This window comes from Cariama cristata, unplaced genomic scaffold, assembly GCF_000690535.1.
Source record: "Cariama cristata isolate BGI_N322 unplaced genomic scaffold, ASM69053v1 scaffold2415, whole genome shotgun sequence".
Lineage (NCBI taxonomy): Eukaryota > Metazoa > Chordata > Aves > Cariamiformes > Cariamidae > Cariama > Cariama cristata.
The window spans coordinates 14,324-32,516 of record NW_009615698.1 but is presented as its reverse complement, the minus strand read 5'-3'; the positions used below and the strand labels follow the sequence as shown (position 1 = coordinate 32,516).

The following is an 18,193-nucleotide window of genomic DNA, read 5'->3' as shown; positions in this document are numbered from 1 at the left end:
GCTGAACATGCTGCCATGCAGCTTCCACAATCAACCCCTTCACGTTGCTGAAGGCAATATGGCTCCTGCAGAGAACCGTGGGATGCCTGCCAAGTACTTCTGCTAATCCACAAACACACCATTAGTTCTGATACCCTCCTGATGAGGCTTTAGGAGATGATGAACATTTCCCTCTATGAATAAAAAGACATTTTAGAGAAAGGGCTCCTCAATAGCTGAGGAACCCAGAAGAACCTATATAAATGAACTGCTTCACAGAGTTCTCTCAGACAGAGCCAAGTGACAATCAGGACTACATCTGGAAAGGTGTTCAGGTACTTAACTCCTATTTGAGTACAGAGGCATCAGTAGACACAGTGGGGGGTTTAGATGACTAGATATGGCTCTCCCAGAAAGATCTGACGCTCTGAAGGTCTTTGCTCATACAGGAACTGAACTGGGTGAAGTAAATTTGGGCAATCAATCTGTTGTCAATTCATAAGCTAAGCTGAACTTGCTGTACATGATGCCCCTGAAAACACACTTGTCAATCTAGGGCACCATCTTCTTTTTGTGTTGTAACAACAAGACTGAAACCACCTGATGGGTAGTTAACCCTTCAGTAACCAGGGCACAATGCAAGGGGAACAGAAACTTTGAAAGGAGGTTAAAGAATTGCTCATGAGAAAGGCCTCAAAATTCAGGCACATTTCTGATGTTCAGGTAAGTCTCACCAGATCTCTATTTAGAAACAGCTTGTTTGAAGCAAAACCAGTGATATAAGCATTGACTCAAGTTCTGTATCACTTTGGCACTGCCTACTGATACAAAACTGAAGCTCCTGAAATAGGTAGAAACATCCAGGCTAGTATCTCTTCATGATTATTTTTTTTTCCAGTCATAGAGTAGGGATAATAATTCTCACCTGCATCTTTGTGAGTTGGGAAGGCTTACTGAAGACATGAAATAAGACTTATGTGCCCCAAAACATGTGCATTTCACCTTCTTCAACTATGCTGTTGATTGAAATAAAAGTATTTCTTCTTTTTGCATACCTTGCCTAATTGCCAATACCTTAGCAGACCTCTGATGAAAATGGACATTTGGAGCTTCTTCATTCACCAGTGAGAATACCAAAAATCATAAACAAAAAGTAATTCAAGCAATCCACACATATAAAAAGTCAGTGAAAAAAAATATGCCTGCCAGTATAAAGAAGAAATCACAGAATCAAAGAATGGTTGGGGTTGGAGGGGACCTCTGGAGATCATCTAGTCCAACCCCCCCAGCCAAAGCAGGTTCACCTGCAACAAGTTGTACACGATCACGTTCAGGCGGGTTTTGAATATCTCGAGAAAAGGAGACTCCACAACCTCTCTGGGCAGCCTGTTCCAGGGCTCTGTCACCCTCAAAGTAAAGAAGTTCTTCCTCATATTCAGGTGGAACTTCCTGTGTTTCAGTTTGTGCCTGTTGCCCCTCAACCTGTTGCTGGCCATCACTGGCCCCATCCCCTTGACATCCATTCTTAAGGTATTTATAAATATCGATCAGATCTCCTCTCAGTCTTCCCTTCTCCAGGCTGCACAGACCCAGCTGTCTCAGCCTTCCTTAACAAGGGAGATGCTCCAGTCCCCTCATCATCTTTGTTGCCCTCCACTGGACTCTCTCCAGTAGTTCCTTGTCTTTCTTGAACTGGGGAGCCCAGAACTGGACACAGCACTCCAGATGTGGCCTCACCAGGGCAGAGTAGAGGGGGAGGATAACCTCCCTCGACCTGCTGGTCACCTAATGCACCCCAAGATACCAGTGGCCTTCTTGGCCACGAGGGCACACTGCTGGCTCATGGTTAACTTGTTTTCCGCCAGGACTCTCAAGACCTTCTCCACTGAGATGCTCTCCAGGAGGTCAACCCCTAACCTATACTGGTACATGGGGTTATTCCTCCCCAGGTGCAGCACTCTACACTTGCCTTTGTTGAACTTCATTAGGTACCTCTCTGCTCAACTCTCTAGCTTGTCCAGGTCTCACTGAGTGGCAGCACAGACTTCTGGTGTATCAGCCACTCCTCCCAGTTTTGTATCATCAGCGAGCTTGCTGAGGGTACACTCCATCCCTTCATCCAGGTTGTTGATGAATAGGTTAAACAAGACTGGACCCAGAACTGGCCCCTGGGGAACACCACTAGCTACAGACCTCCAACTGGACTCTGCGCTGCTGATCACAACCCTCTGAGCTCTGCCATGCAGCCAGTTCTCAATCCACTTCACCATCAACTCATCTACCCCACGCTTCTTGAGCTTACCTATGAGGATGTTATGGGAGACAATGTCAAAAGCCTTTTGAAGTCAAGGTAGACAACATCCACTGCTCTCCCCTCATCTACCCATACAGGCATGCCATCGTAGAATGCTATCAGATTGGTCAAGCATGACTTTGCCTTAGTGAATCCATGTTGACTACTCTTAATAGTCGTCTTTTCCTCCAGCTGCTTAGCGATGACATCCAGAATGAGCTGTTCAATGGAAAGCTTACCTTTGGACCTTCTGGCCCAGGCAGTCCAAATGCTCCTGGCTGTCCTGGTTCACCCTGCAAGTAACAGCAATATTGTTGGTAAATGCTAATCTTTTATATATACAGGCTAGGATGGATCAAAACAATCGTTACATACAGCTTTAGAAATGCAAGCTCTATCCAATATTTACAATCCTGACTACCATTATGCAGAGATCTGAAGGTTTGCAGTGTGCTTTATTCGCAGAAATGAAAGCAGAAAGAGACAAATCGAAAACTGAAGCAGCTATTCACCTGCTCTTCAAACACAACCACCTAAGTAGCAAGAAAGGAGTTCTCTAAGTTATGAACAGTTTGCACTGACCACAATCTACAAATATAGATTTCTTGGAGATAACAAGATTTCTTGCAGATAACGCATTTGTTCTTGAATAGTGATCTTTCAGTGCAATAAACTCATCCTATAAGAAATTCTGCAAGTCCAAGTATGTCACTGTGCAATCCCGGACCATGACATGTGTAATGTGATGAAGTTGCAATGGTTCTGGAAGCTATATTGGAAAATTATCAGTTTTCCGAAGTGGGACAAGTGTGGCACAAAGTAGAAACAGCATGTAAGTAACAGGGAAAAAAAAAAAAGCTTTTCTGCTGTGTATGACTGCATTTGTGTATGCCTGCCCTTCCAAAGAGTCCCTTCCCCGAGTTCCTCCCGTCACCACCAAATGACTGCCACAAAGGGACAATGAATGAGATGATAAAGGTCCACCATCAGGATGAAGATAATTCAAAGGGATGGTGATCAAGCAGGGGAAAGGAGGGAAAGCTCTAAAACACTCTTATGTAAGATACTGGAAAATATATTTGTGGTTTTATGCTGCAACTGTAGTCTTCTTAAAGGCAATATTTGATATGCTGCATCTTTCTTTGAGCTAACTCTGTACCTCTTCTTTTGCTCTTAGCTTTTAGCAGTGCTTAAGAGGACTCCAGGTCCTTGTTTCTGTGACTGAGACACCTATTTCTTTAACCCCTGTCTGCTGTGGAAGCCCAAGATTTTCCCCTGCACCTGCTCCTGTCTCTACTAGCCGATGACTCTTTGCCAGACTTAAAATAAATGGCCAGGCTCTGCAGCTGCAACTATTAACTAGTACAGCCGCAGCAGCAGGTCCCAAACCACCGGCTGCCATGACTGCCCCCTTTCCCGTCTTAATGAATGGTGACAGAGCTGCCTCGGAAGACTCTCAGGATGGCTAATCCACAGGACACCTGCCATTGCTGCAAACGTGTGAGGGAGGGTGCTGGGGCTATTAACCTCCTGCCATTTGTTTCTGCCATTTCCAAAATGGCCATACAAATCCCCAAGACATATTCCACTCAATACAGATTGATTTTCACTGCCTGCCTTGCACTGAAAGGCAAGGATTACATGGGAGGAACAAAAGGGCTTACGGCTTCTCCTTTTGCTCCATCCTTCCCAGGGGGGCCGGGTGGGCCCAGGGACCCCTGTAACAACAACAGAATTATCATCAGCACTATATTAACACCTGGTGCAACTGCAAGGACATGAGTAATGCATCAAGACAAGAACAGGAATGAGGAGAAACATTTCAATGCAAACATTTATTATTTACAGTCTCTGGAGGAGCTGCTGCTGACATTAACACACTATGGCCCATTGATGAGCTGTTAATGAGGAACTAGGCACTCTTGGCCACTTAAGTCATTTAAGAATAAATTAATATAAAAGCGCTGCAGCTAATTAAACATGTAACCGTTGAGTCATTTTAATACTATCTCTCCTCAGCCTTTCTGTCCACCATTCCATTGTCTCAAAAAAATGCTGTTTAATAACTAAATATTAAATTTTTTTAAATTTTTTTTTACTCCTTGCTTGTACAGCATCCATCCCAAAGCTCAGAAGCCTCTAGGCACAGCTATAATGTACATACACAGGTAATGAGCCTAAAAGCAAACAGAAAAGAAGCCTTGAAAAATTCAAGCAGTCCTCAGGAACTACCTGTGGCCACTGGCCACAGTCTCAGAGCTGTGAACGTGCAAAGTCGTAGAAAACAAAGAAACAGAAAACCAGGCACCACTTTTTAAATCTTCCTATGCGCCAGGACAAATGGAACTAAATATGTTGAGGCTGGCAGCACCACAGCTAACGGAGACTGCAGCAAATGTGAGAAGGCGGCAAGTTTTGCCGCATGCAGCTGGCAATTTAAAGAACAAATGGAGAATGGAAAGACAATAGACACACAACAGGCAAGTAAATGTACATGGCGAGGAACTGGCCTGGTGTTTCGAATTCTAGGCACTGCAGCAGGTTTTTTTAAGTGTATTGCAAAAAAAGGCTCAAATGAGAAAAAGACATGGGCACTACAAACTGCCACTCTGGGCTGTGATTATACTGAGTTGGTTGGTTGTATATTACTTGGAGGGGGATCTTGTCTTGCAATCTGAATATTTGCTATTTTATAAGAGGTGGAAAAAGTTTAAATTCCTAAAATCCCTCCTGCAAATGATGTTTAAGGCATTTCTGACAAATGTGTCCAAAGTAAATACTAGTTGACAGAGCAAGCTCAGTGCAGGATAATTTTTTTTTTTTTTTAAAGATGATGACACAGTAAGCAGCTAAAGGTCATGCCAGTCCAAAAGTTATTTATGCTTAGTGCAAGAAGGAACATCATAATCTTTGGCCTTCCATGTCTCATATTGAAGAAACCTTGGTGTTTCTGTATATGGAGGCATTAGCACTGAGCTTCTGTTCTGTTTCAACTCTTGTTTCAGAGCTTTACAAAGTTTAGACAAAGTTCATACCCTTGAGATCACCACACGTTTGTCAAATGTGGCTGAGTGTCATCAGGTTGTAGCGAGGTGGGGGTTGGTCTCTTCTCCCCAGTAATTAGCAATAGGACTAGAGGAAACGGTCTCAAGTTGCACCAGGGGAGGTTCAGGTTGGACATTAAAAAGAACTTCTTCACTGTTAGAGTCGTTAAGCATTGGAATGGGCTCCCCAGGGAGGTGGTGGAGTCACCATCCCTGCAGGTGTTCAAAAAACGTTTAGATGTGGTGCTTCAAGACATGGTTTAGTGGGTTTAGCGGGCACGGTGCCATCGGGTATATGGTTGGACTTGATGATCTTTGAGGTCTCTTCCAACCATAATGGTTCTATGAATAGGTTTAAAGATTTTAAGGTGCACTTTGTCAAAAGTAGTACAACAGCATAGCCTCCTTTCCTTAGCACCTTGCTAACACAAAACAGGAAATCAGAGAGGTAAAACAAAAGATTTAGAAGAGGGCCTGTTTTCATTAGCCTTCCACAATAGCTTTATAAACTTTTAAACTTTTCACAGTATAATTAATAAAGACTTGGACTTACTTTTTCTCCTTTATCCCCTTTCAGTCCAGGAAAGCCGGGAGGCCCTTCTTCACCCTACAACACAATGGAAAAAATACCTCATATGAAATGTCATACCATTCTATGGTATATTTGTGTATTTTAGACAGCACAGTTATCATCTGTTGAGAGTTGAGGCCAACTTCTCATCCTCACCATTACAACGCTGTTCTAAGTCACCTGTAACTTGCCTATATTTGAACAGGTTCACTTTCAATTTTTCATTCCAGTATCTTCCTCTGACTAATCCCTCCCTCCTCTCCTTTTTGTAAATACCATCCAGAACAAGTCTTTTTCCAAAAACAAGAGACCTATCCTTGTTAAATAAAAGTATCTGAAGCACAGAAATTCTTCACTGAGAAACCCTCCTGTTATCACATTTCAAATCACAATGACTTGAAATTTGTCATGGCCAACTTACTGCCATGCCAAATTTCCAATGGCATGGATATTTTTGGTAAAACCGGAAATTTGTCATGGCCAACTTACTGCCATGTCAAATTTTCAATGGCATGGACATTTTTGGTAAAACCCAAATGTGGGATTTTTTTCCCCTTTACCTGCTCACATTAGGCCAAAACGTAACCTTGGAGGCCACTCCATTTAGACCTTATCAATAGGTACTTCTCGTAGTCAACAGGTGAATTCACCTAAGATTCACAGTAGGTTTCAGCCAGAACTCTGTGAACAGAGCAGGATTGTGCCTGCTGTCGTGGCGTACTTGGTTGTGATCCGGCAGTCTACCTACATCTGTCGTATGTTCATGCTCCGACTAATGGCACTCAGGTTCCATCCTTGCTGCATTTTACAAGAGATGTTGTAAACAGTTCATTAAAGGACTGTTACCAGTGTCTCTTCTACCTGAAACAGTGGACACTCACATGTGGGATGTAAAGCCACTAGCACTGCTAGCAAATGACATGCCACAAAGCAGAGCTAGGCGACTGAGAGCTCTTTGCCCATCTGCTTTCATAAAAACCCAATAATATTGAAGAATTCTCTTGAAAGGGCATTAAAGTGGCTAAACTGTTGATGCATATATTTCTAAGTTGCCTGTATATACATAAGGACTACCTACATATGCAGATAAATTCAGGCCAAAGTCTGCCACATGCAGTCTTATTTGTGATGGGTTTTTCCCATATGAGCAGTCCAGCAGACTTAGATGGATGTATTCCTAGGGCAAGGTTCCAGTCAATGTCAGACAGAGTGACAAAATCCGGCCTTATTTATTTATAGGTATATTTGGCACTTAACGGTTAATAAAATACAGTATCTGGAAAGTATCTGTGCTGTATATGCAAACTAAAGTCATTAGATATCTTTATAATCACATTTCTTGCTAACTGAACCTTCATGAAGCACTCTGTCTAGAATTTGCAATGCTGCTAGTGGTAAAAATCAGATCTGCTGTATTTGAATGGCTCCCTAATGAGACAGAAACCCATCAAATACCAAATGTCATTTTTAAGGAAATCGTTTGCTCTAAGAGGTCAATATAACTTGAAGGAACTGCTGTTCCATGGCAAAGTGTGCAGCATAGGTAGGAGAACAACTTGTGTCTTTTCTATGCAAAGTAAAGGAATACGGTTAATTAGCTTCTTCTCTTGCCTTTCTTTTCTTTATTGTTTTTCCCCACGATGTAGCAACTCCTTGGCAAAGCTGAACAAATTAATCCTAGCATCAGTCAATAAGTTTGATGCATACTGCTCATAGAGTCATTCATGCTGGACAGGACCTCATAAAGTTTCTAGTCCAGCCTCCCACTCAAAGCACCATCAACGGTGAATTCAGACCATGTTGTTCAGGGTTTATCCAATTTGGTGTGCAAAAACTCCAAAAATAAGGTAACTCCTCTTCCCAGATGCAAATGGTAACTTACCTCCTAAGTCAATAGCATCCTAGGAAGAGAAAAGGTTTTTTCTTTTGCATTTTTTTTTATTCACTAAAACAGTGTGATTTTGTCCTTTTGACTTTTAACAGATCTCAAACAGCTGCCTACAAAGATGTGAAGCCCAGAGCAGATCTGTTGGCCCTCATAGGGGCCTCAAGAGGCTGCATGGGCATTTGCAGGAAGGCTCTGTAGGCTCTCTCCCACTTGGTGAACATACATGCCAGAGACAGCAGGTCAGCCTGAACTGCCACCCATGGACCAGGGTCACCAAGCAGGGAAGAAGGGCTTCAGGGATGCACTGTGGTCAGAGAATATGTAATCCAGCAAAGCCCATCACTCTGAAGAGCTCACTAAAGACATTTTCTTCACTTTTATCTACTGCCGCTGCCTTTCTCTTGCTGCACAAACTGAGGCATTGTAGCCACACATCAGACAGCCTAGCACAGAGCTGACCCTTTACTGGAAATAAAGCTAGAGAGTTTTACCAGCTCGCAGGGGAAATCTTTGAGTATCCATCAGCTCTACCAGTTCCTCCCCAAGGAGAAAACTGCACAGAAGCAACCTAGACTCTAGAGATAAGTTTAATGTACCCTGGGGAACCACCACTGAACCTCACCAGACTACAGAGTGGAAAGGGCTTCTACTTCTGCCCCTTCCACTGACTCCCCATTAACCCTGGCTAGTTGCTTTGTACCCCTCAGTAAGCAGAAAAACCTGTCAGTGTAAGGGTGCAGATGTTTGAATCTTAATAAAAGCACAAGAAGAGATTGTGTTGGCTATGTCAAAAAGCTCACATTCACAAAGTAAACTGTGTAACCCATAGGAGTGAGCACTGGAAGAGAGCAGAAAGCAGAAAAACATCGGTGCTGCTGTGCTTGTATAGTGCCAAAGTAGCTGTGATAGGCAGGGTTGGGAAAGCAACCAACAGCTTGCACCCTTAACTCACAGCCAGCTGCCAAAACCCCCACTGAAGATTCAGAAAACTGGGACGGAGTCATGTTGCCAGAGCAATTTACTTCACTGAGCAACTATTTTTTTTTTTCTTTTTTTAACTAACCAGCTTAATGAACTGCATTGTAGAACAATCACCTTTTCTTTTCACGTGTCCACCAGATTTTTTTAATCAAGTAAAACCCAAGCATTGCGCTCAGCATGCTGCTAAGACCTACGGAAGTGCTGGCGTACCCAAAAGGTATCTGTTCCCTGCCCTCAACCCCTCCAGTTACCTTGATGGGTTAGCAGAAGAGCTTGCGCTCAGCATGCTGCTAAGACCTACGGAAGTGCTGGTGTACCCAAAAGGTATCTGTTCTCTGCCCTCAACCCCTCCAATTACCTTGATGGGTTAGCAGAAGAGATCGCCTCTCTCTCTCCAGCACTTGTGGATTGAGGGGCTCTGCTGGAGCATCTATCCTGGAAATGACTTTCTAAAGCTGGGTAAAGTTGCAATTAGAGAATGACCATGCTGCTAAGACCTACGGAAGTGCTGGTGTACCCAAAAGGTATCTGTTCTCTGCCCTCAACCCCTCCAATTACCTTGATGGGTTAGCAGAAGAGATCGCCTCTCTCTCTCCAGCACTTGTGGATTGAGGGGCTCTGCTGGAGCATCTATCCTGGAAATGACTTTCTAAAGCTGGGTAAAGTTGCAATTAGAGAATGACAAAATTGGCCAAAGAAGAAATCACAGGGGACTGAAATAATGTTGTTCCAGAGGAGTTCTTGCTGGGGAAGTTACAGCTTCAGCAATTAAGTTCAAAAGGAAGGCAGCAGATTTTCCTGAGTACTTTCCTCTTTCCAGTCTCGTGAACATGCTGTCCTTTTCTTACCCACTGGAAATCCAACCATTTCTGTTTAGTTTCATCCTCTGTGCTGCACAACCAGTGGCCTTCAATCAAGCATTTCTACCAAAGTCAGCAAGAGAACAAACATGTTCATTAGCTCACCATTGACAAAATATTTGTCAACAGAGCCTAGATTTGGCAAACCGCCATCTGATCTAAAGCAACCAGAGGACTTTTTTTGCAATATGGTTGTGAAGTGCAGTCAGTCACCTGGAAGCAGATACTGCTGAGCGAGAGGGCAGGCAGGTACTACAAGCACTGAAATCATATACTGATACAGACTGTGAGTGTACAGAAGTGTCAGTCACCTGGAAGCAGATACTGCTGAGCGAGAGGGCAGGCAGGTACTACAAGCACTGAAATCATACTGATACAGACTGTGAGTATACAGAAGTTACATAGCACACAAGTAGCTACATATTTCTACAAATGTCATTTTTCACTTTTCAGTAGTTATTCTACTATTATTTACTTGAATTACAGCAACGCGTCATTTGTTCCCTGCTTGGGTCACTCTGCTGGACGCCACATGAATAAATATTAAATGACAGTCACTGTGCTACAAAGCTTAGCTTAAAATTGTGAGTGGTGTGTAAATATAATAAAGAAAGAGCAGAGTCAGAGAGCACAGATCAGTGAAATAGCTGCCAAGCAGACACAGTCTGCAAGTGCTCTGGGCTGGAGGATCCAGGCACACCACTGGGAAAACAGGTAGGCTTCAGCAGCTGGCATTGAGCCCTGGGGAAGAAAAGCCTGTCAAATTCCTTACACCAAGGCTAAACCTGGTTGTGCCACCGAGAGGAGTAAAAATAATACTATATACACACAGGCTGGCCACACTACCAGTTTCAACATTCAACACAATGAGAATCTGGCGGTGACATGTAAGCCGCACCTATCTATTTATGCCATGCATTTCTACTGCCACCCACCTACCTTATGGATATCTGAATTTTAATGGCTGTCCCTTTCTGGAGAAACACCTGGACCAGAATAGGAAGGTAACAAGGACCAGGGGAATGGGAAGGAGCAGCAAAAGCAGAGACTACTGAGAAAGAGGGGAACAGAGTATAGCTTCTAAGGCAGCTCCCCTTAGGCTTAGTGTACATTTTCTGGAGTAGTTTTAAACTTTAGATGTGGTGACATATTGCTTCCTTGGTCAATAATTTTGTGGACAAAAACTTGAATGTGAAGGTAGTGGTACCTGTGATGAAGTGCATTAACAAATATGGCAGCTTGGCTTAGGAAGTTCTTAAAACATTGAATACTGCAAGCCCTGAGAATGTAGCACTAGACAAATCACTCTGAAAACTCCATCGTTCATTCCTCAAAGAATTGATATAAATTCTGCAAGCAAATTAGGAAGGTTTTCTAAAACAAAAAGTTTAAGTAGAATTCAGTAAAAGGGATACAATTTTGAAATTGCTTGTATTTACTTTTTAATGGAAGTGTTCAGAGCCACACAACAGACACGGAGTAAGGTCTAAGCACTACTTCTGTCTTTGCTAGGTGGTCTCAAAGCAGGGCTTTGCATCGACACATGGTTTGTCCAGACCCAATGGACAAAAGGAAGTGCCACATCATGAGGAAATTCAGAGCACAGGTGACTCTCAGCTGCTGCAGACAGAATACTAGGGTGACAAAGAATAAAGATACCTCCTTGGCTTCAAGCATGTCACCCATTAAAACCAGAGAGGTGATCTGAGGAAGTATAGACACACCCAGACAGGTTCCTTTATTAGTTTGTGTACATCAGCAGAGTTATCTCATTTCTACATTTGAGCAAGGATGTCTTTCTGGTACACCAGCATCACACAAATTTACCAGATCATGCCAGCTCTAGGTTAGTGATCCCTCCATGGTCATGAAGGTTGGCTTTTTTTCAAAAAAACTTCCATTACAAGCTCACCATATGCACTTATAACTTAATTTGTTGCATATCATCCAATGATTCACCTCACGGGTTATAGTGAGCCTCACTACCCCATCAAATCACCTGAACATTATGTATATGGTCTGTGACCAAATTATATCTACATCCCATGTAGATCCTCATATGGCTGAGTGGAGATAACTATGATATTACAAAGCAGATAACCTTAATTGCTAGATCATATGTTTCCTCAGAGGGAGAACAACTAATACAGGGATTTTGCCATATCCAGCCTCATAGCAGAATTTCTCTGAAAAGAAAGAGACCTAAAATGGAGAAGGAAGGGATCTACAGGAAAGATACAGAGATAGAACAATTCAGTATTACCTGATCCCAGAGAGACATCAGAAGCACACAAAGGAATAATCCCTCAGTGACGTTTTTAAGCAATCTACTCAAGTTTAACTGCTTTTCTTTCCTCCACTTGCAGCTCCTCAAGCAGCTGCCAAGTTTACAAATATTTCTTCCAACTTGAGAGCAGCTGTGGCCTATAATCACATATTTTATTTCAAACTCTGGGTTATGGCCTACGTTAATGGAAATGACAGCAAACTAAACAAGAAAATAATGGGGAAAAAATCAGCCCAAAGCACATGGTTAGATTCTCATTTGCCTGTCAAATTCAAATAAATCACTGGACTTTTCCTTCAGCTAACAGAGCAGACAACAGAAGACAGATCATTCTAAGGTCAACTCTATACATTTTATTTATTTTCTCTTCCAAACTGGCCTACAACTAACACAAAAGTGCCACTTTTCTAATCCTAAAATTAAATAAAAATTTCTAACTCCGACACAAAACTTCAATAAAAGGTGTCATTGGGAGACCTTAAAAAAAATCTTCCAAGCAAAACCCCATGAATCACACACTCAGCATATTGACAGCTGCACAAACTGGGGGATCTATATCCAAGGTAGGAGACAAAATAGCAAGAGCTAAAGAGAAACAGAACAAAATGGGAAAGATGAAATGGAAGCAGAAGCAAAAATGAACTGTGCAGTGTTACCACTTCATCATTAACACACCCCTCTCCCCTTTGTTAATTAACTTCACAGCATCCCTGTGAAATGAGAAGGAAGTTATAGCAACTGTAATATTGCTTCATCTCATGAGGGTGACGAGTCAGAGGTGCAACTGAGCAGAGGACATATGGAAAGTCACAGAATCTGGGACAAAGATAGAAACTCACTCCAAATTTCCTGTGTCCTAGGCCAGAGCCCTAGCCATAAGTTTATTCTTTCTCCCTCCTGGCTCTTTGGCCTACATTTAACTTGGCAACCTGATGTTCACAAAGAATAAACTAGAAGACCATGGGTAAGTGGTCTACTGCTGATCCATGGTTACATACTAAACTGTTTTCACTCTTTGATGAGAAAAGTGAAGAAGGAAGACAGAAAAGATGTTGCAAATTGAGTGTGGTCTTCAGGTTCAAATGTCTCAGAACACTTTCAAGAGATCACATGGTCTGGAAGGACGTAATATCTGTCTTTTCTAGGTTTTCTCATTCAGGAGTTACCAACTTGAGGAGACTGAAATGAAAGATTTCACAACTTTTTCTCCAGCAACCGTACAAAATAAATATTTTCTTGAAAAATATTGTAAATTTTGAGTTTGTCTTTTTTTAGAGTGGCAAGGCAAAGGCAAAGACAAAGGTTTCATTAAAAGCAGGGATGATCTGCAGATCAACTGAGAGGCAGAGTTGCAGTGGATATATGTCACCCAGCTCCATTTTCAAAAGCTGCTGACCAGACAGGCAGCACAAATGACTGCCATTCTCCAACATACAGATGCAGAATTCTGTTAGCTTAATAATGCTAAAACCCTATCAATATCTTTGCAAATTTGACACCAAAACTGGCATTATCTTCTGCTTCCACAAGAAATAAGACATTCATCTGAACTTGGAGTTCAATTCATTTCGTTCTAAGAAATGAAGAAAATCTTCTCTGCTGGGTGTCTGTATTATATTCTGATTTAATAAACAGAAAGGTCATGTGGACATGATACACAGGAGTCAGTAGAAGTCGTAGGTTCAGCTAGTCTATCAGGAAACCCAACCCAGTATGCACACAGCTGGTTAGATAGTTACAGGCATTTTTCGTACTGCAAACATATCAAAGATTTTATTTAATGCACTGCATAGAAGTCAGTTGTCCCCAAAAGGTAATTCCCCAGCAGAAATTCAGGAGACCTTGTCTTTCAAGGGTCTCTGAACTCTTGAACCTTATCATCAACATCACGGAGTCTACCAGGAGACCAGAAGGGTCCTCTGACCCTTCATCATACGATTCTAGTCATTGTACTTCTGGGGAGAGCAGGTGCATAATTTCTCAGGGATATCAACAGATACCTTTCTCTGAAGAACCTGATACTCCACCTTTGTGTTAAAATAGGTAAAACAACAGCTGTGTAGCAGTTAATTTGACACATGGTAACCCATAAACTTGGCACTGCAGGAGAGAAGAAGCATCAGAGCTTAGTGATGTGGTAAACAGCTATACCCTAATTGAGGTCACTGTAGAGTTCAGAATAGCCTGCAAATGTCCTAAAGACTTCAAACCTGTCATTGGTGTCCAAGATTCTGTCCATTAGTTTCACATTAGCTGCAACCCCACCGTGACACTCCTTCACTCCCTACATAAACAATTGCTGAAAGACTGGTGTGGTCAGACACCTTTGACAACTATTGAACTGCTGGTTCATCTATAATCAAGACTACCCCAACTCAAGTACTTACCTGAAGAAAGCATCTACCTCTGCAACTGAGAAAGCCCAGGAGAGTACAAGGGGGAGCTGTTGTGTCTGAAATACTTTTGTTCAACAGCTAGAAGAGTTGCTCAATCAATTGCTGAAATGTTCAAATTAAGCAACAGTCAAATGCTTTGCAGACCTATTTATGATTGAACATACTGAATAAGAGGTAGAAGATAACTGGAATCCGTTGATACTACAATTTCACTACACAGAGGAATAACCTGAGAAATAAACTGGACTACAATGGGTTGGATTCTCAGAAGCAGGACCAGTAGTTCCTGAAGTTCCAGCTCTTCTTGTTTGCCTGGTGGGGGCAAGAAGGCGCTCAACTTAAGATACATTTGTCAGACACTTTGAAACATGAAAAACATAACAGCTCTTCTCCGAAAGCTTCCTTATGTCAAAGTACAAGCTGACACTCCTTGCTGGCATCTGCCACTGCTCAGGACCAAACTGCTTGCCAAGTGCTAGGGGGGGAGTGTTCACTGAAGTAGAAAAATAACCCAGTCATGTATCATGACATTGATTAATTTATGTCCTTACATCTATAAATAGCACACAATAAACCGTTCTGGTCTTGTGGATGATTTGCCACATACTGGTTAATATTTTACCTCGCAAGAAAAATCTATTAATTCCTTTTGCTCTGTTTCTAGGAAGTTGCTGATGCTTCAGATCTCCACGCACACCTCAAAAATTTCAGTAGCTCCAAGAAGAGCACATTCGGGCAGAGGAGTACTGGGTCAGAGCACTCCAAACTCCAGTGCCAGTCTGCTCTTAAGCATCTGCTATTACTGATATTCCACAGTCACGCCTTAGAGTTTATCCCAGCACCTCACTGAAATATGTAGAAAGCTTTTCCTTAAGATTAACCATATCATCTAGTCCCTGATTTCTCCCCTCTTTGCAGAGCCCATTCCTTTCAATCTCTCCCTGCTGGTTAAATTTACAAAAATCACTGATCATTCTTCTCATTGCTCTCTGCAATAAGCAACATCTCTCCATGTCTCTCTTTAAATGTCATGCCCAAACTGGAGGTCACATCCTGCCTTAAGTCTTATCACTAACTACTGATAACTTGCAGTGATACACCTCTGTTGACTGCCAAACATACTGAGGCTGCTGAGTCAAGTCTTTGCCAAAATTATAAATAATTTTGGTCCAACCAGACACATTTATTTATAAAGTGATGCTGCTTCCTAGGTCTTTTTCATCTCACAGTGAATTACAAAGGTTATGATCATTCTTCCCATTTTACTTGAACACTGAGGTACAAGAAGGGGAAAAGCTAAGGCCAAGATCCTCTATGGAGCCAATGATATAGAACCTACTCAACACAAAATGCATCAGATTCTCTTGAAATAACAACCATTAATGGCCCATGCACCATTTCACCAGAAAAGTAAATATTTGCCTTGAAAAAAAAGCCACATTATCCTTGGCTGGCACTTGCTACTATGTGCATGTTCATTACCCATTGCGCCAGGGGAGGTTCAGGGTGGACATTAGAAAGAACTTCTTCACTGTTAGAGTCGTTAAGCATTGGAATGGGCTCCCCAGGGAGGTGGTGGAGTCACCATCCCTGGAGGTGTTCAAAAAAACGTTTAGACGTGGTGCTTCAAGACATGGTTTAGTGGGTTTAGCAGGCATGGTGGCATCAGGTATACAGTTGGACTTGATGACCTTTGAGGCCTCTTCCAACCATAATGATTCTACCCAGCAGGGTCTGAGACACAAGTAACTAACTTTGTCAAAGGAGACATAAAATCTCGAGGTAGCGCTTAAGAAAGAGGGTGAGGGATTCAAAAAGAGAAATTAAAGATGTCCAGGGTTGTACTTGGGCAAGTAAAGAACAGCATAAAACATAGTGCTGCCATGGTCTCACCTGCCCTCACCTGCACCTTCAGAGTGCCCAGGAACAAGGCACCTGCACCTTCTTAGCCATCAACAAGGAAGCTCAGCTGGGCAACAGCTTGGATCTGTAGAAAGGGGAAGGTCTGGCTGCTTAAATAGACAGATGTGAAAACGCAGAGTGGGGAGAGGGGCAGGGAAAACTGAAGATGCCTTTGATATACTGGTGATAGCAACTTGCTTCATGTAATGCTTCATCTCTCTGTGATTCATTAGGCTACAAGATCCACTTCAGAGTGTATGCTCCAGACTGCTAGGAAAGCTTTTTTATTTTCCACCTAACAGGCAGCTAATCCATACCTATCCACTGCAATATCGCTCTCAGGAGCATCCCACATTCAAACAACAGTTATCAATGACAGAATCAAGGCCATCTGTTTTCTGCCCCCCACCTCCTCCAGCTCTTCCATCAGAAGAAGCAGAAAGTTGGCAAATCTTTCTCACATGCTTCTTTTCCACACTGCCAGTGGACCTTGGCTGAAAAACCCTCTAAAGGAACAAGTGCTGGAGACTTTGTGAACTTCTGGTTGCCGGTAGATGTCATTATATACCAGCAATGTAACTGCCAGCCAGGGGCCAATGCTGAAAAGAAAGAATGTTTGCTAAGTTTATGTAAGGAAAAAAAACAAGTTACTAGTATTCTTGCACTGCCAAGAATTAAGCTGTCACGATGCACAATTAGTATCTGATCTGGCTTCGAGTTGTTTATTACAATCTGCAGCTGTTATTCCGGGCCACAGAAAACCACAGAATTTAGCTAAAACCCTCTAATTATTGTTAAGAAAAAGAACTCCATCAAACCACCGTTATTTAGCCATGCAGAATGTACTTTAACTACAGTTAAGAGGACTAAATGATACTCAACATGCAGACTGAAATTGCCCACATACACAAGAGGATTCAGAATATACTCAAATAATAAGGCAGGTTCTAACATTAATACACCTCACCTTTTAATCAGAAAACTCTGAAAAGAAATTACAGATATGAACAACTCCAGTGAGTTGCATGACAGCCTTATGAAGTAGATGAGGTGTTATCATACAGATGTTTAAGTGCTAGATTGAGAGGTTAACTGCTGAGTGACCTTAACCAGATGAAGTCAGTAGCTAAGAAGGGTTACCGAGAGAGATGATTCCCAGCACAAAAAAATAGTAAGAAAAAAACCCTGTAGATATTGCACTTTCATTTTCATTGCCGGGTCAGTTTGAGCTATGCTGACATGATTTTTTATCCTGCAATAAAGTAGGAAGATCTGAGTACTAAGAATCAAACCCTGAGGAGGCAAGTTTCCACAGCTACTGTCTCCAAGGAACACCAATTACCAGGAAGTTGGGATTTTGGTTTGTTTTCAGATTTCAAACTCAATAGTATCTCTAAACTTGGAGATGTTTTCCCATCTTGTTACTGTCAAGATGTGCTCACTGAAAGAGCACTTTCCACTGACCTGGATGCTGATGTGCAAAGGCTCCTGCTGCCTGCTGCTTCCTTAGGCTCTAGGAGTCTCCCTTCAGCTCACCAGCCCTGGGTAAACTGGATGGCATTTAAGAATTTTGGGACTTGGTGACAACGTCTGGACACAACATCAGCGCAAACAAGGTCTGCAACCTTGCTGGAGCACCTCCCAAGCAACAGGCTCAAGGTTGCAGCAGTGAAAAGGACATACATATCATCCCCTGAAGTGATAATTAGTTTTATTTCGAAGTTACAGGAACACGGACTAATTCTTGGTTCATGCAAACTCAGGTTCCACATTGTGTAAGTGCTTAGAGAGCACATCCTGGTTCTAGAAGTTCAGATGGTTGTTCCCCTTCCATTGTATTGAAGCTGGTTTCAAGTTTTCACCTTTGGCTCTTGCTTGAGCTACACTGCAGCAGCCTGGCAATGCACCCTGCTAATCCTGACCCTGACCTGCAGAATCACCTTTCTGGCTTGGACTTAGACTTGCTTCATCAGTCGCAGGTCAGTCTGGTGA

The 18,193-nt window shown here is 42.4% G+C and overlaps 1 protein-coding gene across 1 annotated transcript in view; it reads right to left on the bottom strand.

The window, feature by feature from the left end:
- LOC104161453 (collagen alpha-1(XXII) chain-like) overlaps positions 1-18,193 on the bottom strand; it is a 137,962-nt gene that overhangs the window by 107,155 nt on the left and 12,614 nt on the right. Inside the window, exons 4-6 of the mRNA XM_009699905.1 lie at positions 5,870-5,923; positions 3,937-3,990; positions 2,512-2,565 (exon numbers count right to left, since the gene is read on the bottom strand). Of these exons, the coding sequence (XP_009698207.1) occupies positions 2,512-2,565; positions 3,937-3,990; positions 5,870-5,923 (162 nt within the window). The remainder of the gene's footprint in view (positions 1-2,511; positions 2,566-3,936; positions 3,991-5,869; positions 5,924-18,193) is intronic.